This window comes from Archocentrus centrarchus, chromosome 12, assembly GCF_007364275.1.
Source record: "Archocentrus centrarchus isolate MPI-CPG fArcCen1 chromosome 12, fArcCen1, whole genome shotgun sequence".
Lineage (NCBI taxonomy): Eukaryota > Metazoa > Chordata > Actinopteri > Cichliformes > Cichlidae > Archocentrus > Archocentrus centrarchus.
Genome location: NC_044357.1, coordinates 26,087,977 through 26,095,502, shown reverse-complemented (window position 1 = coordinate 26,095,502; position 7,526 = coordinate 26,087,977). Strand labels below are relative to the sequence as shown.

Sequence of the window (7,526 nt, the reverse complement as noted above, 5' to 3'; positions counted from 1 at the left end):
TTCCTATGAAATGTAGTGATGTAAGTGATTATCTAAAAATGTGACAATTACTGAGATTAAAAGAGATAAAGTGCTGAATATTGATATGTTTCCCACCTTGTTTTCATTGCTAATTATTGGGAGAAACCATTAACATGATCAGTGTCTTCTCATAGATGAGTATCATTAATCATTATTGATAATGTATAACTAAAGGCAAACTGAGTAAATTTGTTATTTCAGAAGAGCGTGTCAAACTGGTGCCCTTTGTATGACTCAGTACCCATGAAGTAGCTCTCAGTTTCAAAAAGGTTGGTGACCCCTGGTCTACACCCATACCTGCTTTGTGGTTGGGAGTGGCAAAGGACTGGGTCACTCCTGCACCTCTTCCTCTTACACGGTTGGGGGCGGCCACAGACAGGCTTGCCTTTGCACCCGTTCCTGTTCCTCGGGTGGGGGAGGCCAGGTCCACGTTGGCTGCAACAGCTCCGCAGCCACAGTCTTCATGCAGCTGCAGCTTCTGAGTCTCTCCAGTCTGCGCAGTTCCAGCATGGGCGAGTGAAAGGGGCCATTTTCTTGTCAGAGTTTTCTTAGCTGATAATAGAAGAATTCTAAGTAAATATTTCTCATGCTGTACCTGCTGAGCAGTCGGTCATGAGCAAAAGTGTTTTGTAAAATTGCCATCACTTCCAGCTGTTGCCGCGCCCTCAGCCTGAGAGCGCTGCAGCAGTTCTTTCGTTTACGTCAGTTGAACTGGTTTGTCTGCTGGCACTGATGAAAAGAATGAAACGCAGCGATGAGCATTTAATGTGACTGAACCGCAGCCACGGTAAGACACCTCTACAGCTCCTTGTTTCTGATTCACGTTAGCTGTTCGGTCTTATGAATAAAATCGATACTAATTATGAACAAAGAGAACTTTTATGTTCTTATAGGTAAACAAGTAGTTTGACCTGAATTCTGATTCAGGTTTAAATGAGTTAATCTGAGTTTCTGTTTGTAAGTAAAGGTTGTAATCCTAACTGATTATAATTATAGTTGTATCAAATGTACACAGCAGTTTTTTCCATATACTTTTAAATTTTAATCTACAATTACATATGATATTTAACCATAATTAAAAGTCTGTATGAGTAAAAACAGAATGCAGTGAGTGCAATGATGTGAAAGAAAGCTGGAGGCGTGTGTGCAGCCAGGGATCTGGCTGCAGGGCTTTGGTGTTGCTGAAGTTCTGACCTTCAGACCTGATTCTGTGCTAGAAATCACTGCAGGAGTTCAGGAACACTTCTGAAAACCGTCAGCAGCGAACACAGCTCATCACTGCAGCCACACCCAAACTCCACCATTTTTCAGTTTGATTTACTGATTATACTTTGTAATTATCACACAAATATGCAATAATGATCAGAAACTATGATTATTAAAGTAATGTAGTAAAGTGTAACTACCAGAAAATTGGAAATACTCCTGCACAGAGTTTTTATTGTTGTGTCCACAGAAGATGTTTGCAGCTGAAGCCAAAGCCATCACCAGAAACTTTGGAGCTAAAGAGCTCATCCATAACGACACTTTAAATCACAAAATGGACCTGCTGACTCTGGTCAAAATCAGCGAGAAGAAATTATGGCCAGTAAAAAAGTACCAGATTTTGTTCTGCACCCTGCCCAATCTCATGGAGGAGGAATTCTCTCCAGGTGTGTAATGTAATGTACATGCATACACACATAAAACACAGGGTTACATGGGTAACTGTGGGTCTTAAATTCTTCTTCTCACATACAAGGTCTTTGTTGGAACCTCGTAAGGTTAATGTCTTTAAGACATCCCTGCAGTTTAACTACAGGGATGTGCGTCATCTGGTTTCACTGATAGGTAAAGCGGAGTATCATGTGCATAACAATGAAAATTGATGCAATGCTTTCTAATAATACTCTGTGTATAATGTAAATAGAATTGGTCCTAGCACAGAACCCTGTGGAACTCCATAATTAACCTTATTGTGCGAAGAAGACTCCCCATTTACCTCTGTGTAGATTCTCAGTCATCCAGGTCATAGTAGTCTCTGGAGCTTGAAAAAGGCGACTGGACTTCTTTTTGTTTCTTGAAGACGTTTTACCTCTCATCCGAAAGGCTTCTTCAGTTCTCAACCAAATGGTGGAGAGACCCAGGTATTTAAACCCCTGTGGGCGTGGTCCCCTGGAGTCCTCCCCATTTACATGAACAAATTGGAGTCTATGAGATAAATATGATTCAAACCACTGCAGTGCAGTACCTTTAATACCTATAGTAAGCTCTAATCTCTGTAATAAACTGTTATGGTCAACAGTATCAAAAGCTGCACTGAGGTCCAACAGGACAAGAACAGAGATGAGTCCACTGTCAGAGGCTGTAAGAAGATCATTTGTAACCTTCACTAATGCTGTTTCTGTACTGTGATGAATTCTGAAACCTGACTGAAACTCTTCAAATAAACCGTTCCTCTGCAGATGATCAGTTAGCTGTTTTACAACTACTCTTTCAAGAGTCTTTGAGAGAAAAAGAACCTTAAAGTACCTTAAAGGCCTTGAAGGTTTGTGGTACTGCATACAGTACCTATGTTCTCATACCGCTCAACAGAGACATAACAGATAATAAGAGGGGAAGATGAGAATGCTTACGAAAGGCCCTGGGTCCCTCACTGAAACGCTACAGAGAACAAGCTGTCTCCTGCAAGACAAACAAGTCGACTCATGTTCTTGTCTCAGTGGAACAATCCTCACGCTCCATGATGCCAAAGAGAGAGAACAGACTGTGAATGCACAGCTGGAGTTATGCTCTGATTATGAAGTCACAGTTTGCTAAACAACTCACCCTCCATGAGCTGACCTATACAGTGGCAAGTTGACTTCATATTAAATAGAACATCTGTATTGTGTATAATGACGTGACGCTTCAATCTCTCCCTAGATTATACAGAGGAGATCCTAATGGAGAAGTTTATGACTACAGCACAGACGAGCGGAGGTGGAGGTGTAGGTGGAGGAGATGGTGGTTTGTGTAAAGTTGAAGTTACTGTAAATGTTGATGTTGTGGACGGACAGGCTCAGCCTGTCGACATAATGACCAGGAAAGTGAACCTTGAAACAATGAGGAAAAGGCTCAAAGACAGGTGCGTCTCTGTGTCTCTGGAATAAACGTGGTTACCGAGCAAACATGGAGCCTTTTTCAGTTCTGTTGCTCCTTTCTGTTTCCAGCACAGTAAAAAAGGACCAAGTGGATGAGCTGAAACTGAGAGAGAAGGACAAACTGGCCTTTGTTAACCAGATCATTTACAACAGTGCACCTGTCGAACTTAGTAGAACTCGTGCGAAGGATGGGTGTGCTTCAGTTGGCTATAAGATGATGAACCTGTCTGCAAAGGTGAGGCTCAACTCTGTTTTCAGTAAGAGCTGTGCATCAATTTCTTATTTGTGAACACTAAAACCATAAATAGGAAACGTTTAGTCTGTACAGATTAAAGCGATGGAGTCACTGAGTCAGAACTGGGAACCTTATTAACTCAGTTTGACATCATTACGATCTAAATGGCTTTTCATGCCGCTGAAATGAGTCAGTTTGGGAATGCTGGCTCTATGAAAATCAATCAGTGAGTTTTGATGTGAGTCCAGTTCTGTCAGCGTGTGTGGGCCTCCTGATCCCCTCTACACACTGTAAAAAAAACCTGATGTAACAGGATTGATTCTATAAATTTTACAGAATTTCCTGTTATTTTGAAACATGAAATAATAAAATCACAAAAATAGAGCATGATTTAACGCATCTAAATGACCTGTGAATACATTTTCATCAAGTGTATGATGAAAAAATGTCTGTAATTTCACATGAATTTGTTCATTAAATAACATATGTTGGGTCATCATGGAAGTTTTCACCAAAAAAATTATGGGGGAAAAAGTGAATAATATCCATGGCTGGGTGAGGCGGCAGCAGCCTAAGCAGAGAAGCCCAGACCTTTCTCTCCCAGGCAGCTCATCCAGGGGACCCCAAGGCGTTCCCAGCCCAGCCAAGAGATATAATCTCTCCTACGTGTCCTGGATCTACCCTGGGGCCTCCTCCCTGTAGCACCTCATCCAGGAGGCATCTGAGTCAGATCATCGAACCCCTTCAACTGAGGAGCAGCGGCTCTACTCTGAGCCCCCCCAACCTGAATGACTGCACTCCTATCTCTAATGGAAAGGCCAGCTACCCATCAGAGGAAGCTCATTTCTACCACTTGTAGTGATCTCATTCTTTCAGTCTATCCAAAGCTCGTGACCACACACTGTTAAAAAAAATTCTGGTCGGCTCATTGGTCCACTGTGGTGAAGAGAGAGCTGAGCGTGAAAGTGAAGCTGTCAGTTTACCGCTCAATCTATGTCTCTACCCTCATCTACGGTCATGAGCTTTGGGTAGTGACCAAAGGAACTAGATCACGCCTCCTGGGCGCCTCTTGAGTGGCATGTTCCAGGCATGTCCTACTGGGAGGAGACCTCGGGGCAGACCCAGGATATGCTGGAGAGATTAGATCTCTTGGCTAGCCTAGGAACGCTTTTGTGTCCCCCTGAATGAGCTGAGGAGGGAGTGGGAGAGGGAGGTCTGGGGCTCTCTGCTTAGGCTGTTACCCCTGCAACAGATAAGCAGAAGAAAATGGATGGATGGAGTATGTAACATCTGCAAGTACTAGAACACTGCCAAAACAGTTGATTGGTCATCCCTGATTGCCTCTGTGCTTGGAAGCTAAGCAGGGTCAGCCTGGATAGTACTCTGGATGAGAGATCAACCTATACCTGACTATACCTCAGCAGGTAGAGGCTGTCACTGAAGTTGGTAGATTGAGCTCTACATGCACCAATTGTTTTTTTGTTTTTTTTATATGGAACAGAAAATTTACTTTTTTTTAATTGAATTTTATTGATGGTCAAATTCTCATTGGGAGAGGGGAACCCTCTTTCCTCTGGTCCGACTACATACCCGGCCTACTATGTTATGGATTCCCGTGGGGATGGAAGATAACGTTCCTGGCTGCACTGTGTGGACGTGGCATATATACTAGTACCAGGATTTTTCCTGAATTGGACCTGGGGATACCTGGTATCCAGGCAGCTGTTCAGGCCCTAGTAAGGCTGCCTATGAAGGATGCAGAAACAGTATGAACTCAATCAGACTCAGTAGAGCTGAACTGATGTGGATTACATCTGGAGGAGTGTTGGAGTCTCTGTTCTGCATGGCAGAGTAGAACCAAATTCAGATGATTGGATTTCTGAGTCAGCAAATAGTTATGACGGCCTGAACCAAAACAATTGCAGTATTTGGAGTTTGGCTCCCAGACGGCCTTGGATGCTGTCTGTCTAAATCATCTCCTGGAGATGTTTGTAAACAGATGCTCTTCACCCCCGCCCCGTGTTGTGACCTGTATGAACTGGTATCCCGGCAACCGAGGCTGACTGTACCATCTTATCATGAACTGCTGGTCTGGAAGCTGTGTGTCCATCACAGTATCCTGCTCGTCTCCACTGGCAGCCCCTCCCCTACCCACCCTAGTGCTCTCCAGGCTTTAAATGTGCTGCTGCTTTGCTGAGGTGTTTTTTGGAACCTTGTAAGGTGTTCATAATGAACACAGTACCAGATGATTTTTTTGAACCTACCTATCCCAGTGTATCTCTCTCTGTTTTCCTGCTAAAGGTAGCGCCGGTAAAACAGCTGCATGACCTCAGATACCTGTCCCCCCTGTTTGATTCTGTTTGTATTTCTCTTGGATGGTGTTCTGGAATGCAAATTTCATTATATTTTTTACATATAATGACAAATAAAGTCTTCTTGAATCTTTTTCTGGTGCTCCAGCGGCAGAATATTTGAGATTTTTTTTTTAACAGTGCAGCTTCAGACCAAAGGTCTCCAAAACTCTTAGAAACAGGTTGACACATATGCATTGTACTGGTTTGACAACTTCTTCAGGGCCAGAGGAAGGAGAAGACGAGCTTCACCGTTCCAGAAAAATCCACCTTTGCTTACAGCCTGGTGGAGATAAAGATACAGGATGAGAAGCTGAGTAAGAGCACAACACTGTGTTTCGTGTGTGTGTGTGTGTGTGTGTGTGTATGTGTTATTGAGTATTTCTGTTTTTCCTCTCACTCAGGAATCTTGTGTGAACCCTGGACTCGATGTAAAGTTGGTAGGTCGTGTTTTATCATTTTTTGCCATGTTTTTCTTTATTGTCAAACTCAAACTGTTAAAAAGATGAAAGCTGATGAAAAATTATTCATAAGCATCTCAAAGATTTATCTTCATGTTCGGCTGCTTTCAGCACTGCTGGTATTTGTTTAGACTCTTTTGCTCCAGTTGATCTTTCTGAGTTAACTTCAATAGTTACTTCCTCCAAACCAGCAACATGTTTGTTAGATCCCATTCCTACTAGACTGTTCAAAGAAGTCTTTCCAATTATTGATGCTTCAATCTTAAAAATTATGAATCTGTCTTTATTAGTTGGCTGTGTACCACAGACCTTCAAGGTGGCTGTAATTAAACCTCTGCTTAAAAAGCCATCAGTGACCCAGCTGTCTTAGCTAATTATAGGTAAATGGACTAGCTCTTATATAGTGCTTTTCTACTCAGTATGAGCACTCAAAGCGCTATTACAACATGTTTACATTCACCCATGCACTTCCATGTTTGCTAAGCTAAGTGCTTTTTAGTTAACTATCATTCACACACATTCATACTCCGACGGGATGGTCGGAGAGCAACTTGGGGTTAAGTATCTTGCCCAAGGATACATTGGCATGTAGCAGCCAGGAATCGAACCGCTGACCTTCTGATCAGTAGGTGACCTGCTCTACCTACTGAGCTACAGCCACCCCCTCCAGCCAATCTCCAACCTTCCTTTTCTCTCAAAGATTCTTGAAAGAGTAGTTGTAAAACAGCTAACTGATCATCTGCAGAGGAACGGTTTATTTGAAGAGTTTCAGTCAGGTTTCAGAATTCATCACAGTACAGAAACAGCATTAGTGAAGGTTACCAATGATCTTCTTAGAGCCTCTGACAGTGGACTCATCTCTGTTCTTGTCCTGTTGGACCTCAGTGCAGCTTTGATACTGTTGACCATAACATTTTATTACAGAGATTAGAGCATACTATAGGTATTAAAGGTTATTACACCAGGCTGTATTTCGTGGCAGTGGCACAGTGGGTAGGTGCTCGTCTTGCAGCCGGAAGGTTGCAGGTTCAAGCCCCTGTCCCTGCGCTGTGTCCTTGGGCAAGACACTTAAACCACATTGCCTAACGGTAGCCCCAGTCTCTGGCTGCATGACCGCAGCTGCTCGTCTCTGGATGAGTGATCTGGAATGATCATTTCATTGTGTGCCTTGTGCGCACAATGAGTTGAATTTAACATCTAAGTTTGACTGTTGGGTTTTCTCTGTATTATTGTAGGGTCTTTACCCACAATACTAAGTGCCTTGAGGTGACTGTTGTGATTTGGCGCTATATAAATAAAATTGAACTGAATGACTTGGGAGCATGATGCTGTCTCT

General features: G+C 42.9%; 1 protein-coding gene across 1 annotated transcript in view; it reads left to right on the top strand.

The window, feature by feature from the left end:
• Window positions 1-442: 442 nt before the first annotated feature.
• LOC115789015 (uncharacterized) overlaps window positions 443-7,526 on the top strand; it is a 32,333-nt gene continuing 25,249 nt past the window's right edge. Inside the window, exons 1-6 of the mRNA XM_030742162.1 lie at window positions 443-808; window positions 1,478-1,673; window positions 2,926-3,127; window positions 3,213-3,378; window positions 5,953-6,046; window positions 6,134-6,169. Of these exons, the coding sequence (XP_030598022.1) occupies window positions 1,481-1,673; window positions 2,926-3,127; window positions 3,213-3,378; window positions 5,953-6,046; window positions 6,134-6,169 (691 nt within the window). The 5' untranslated portion in view covers window positions 443-808; window positions 1,478-1,480. The remainder of the gene's footprint in view (window positions 809-1,477; window positions 1,674-2,925; window positions 3,128-3,212; window positions 3,379-5,952; window positions 6,047-6,133; window positions 6,170-7,526) is intronic.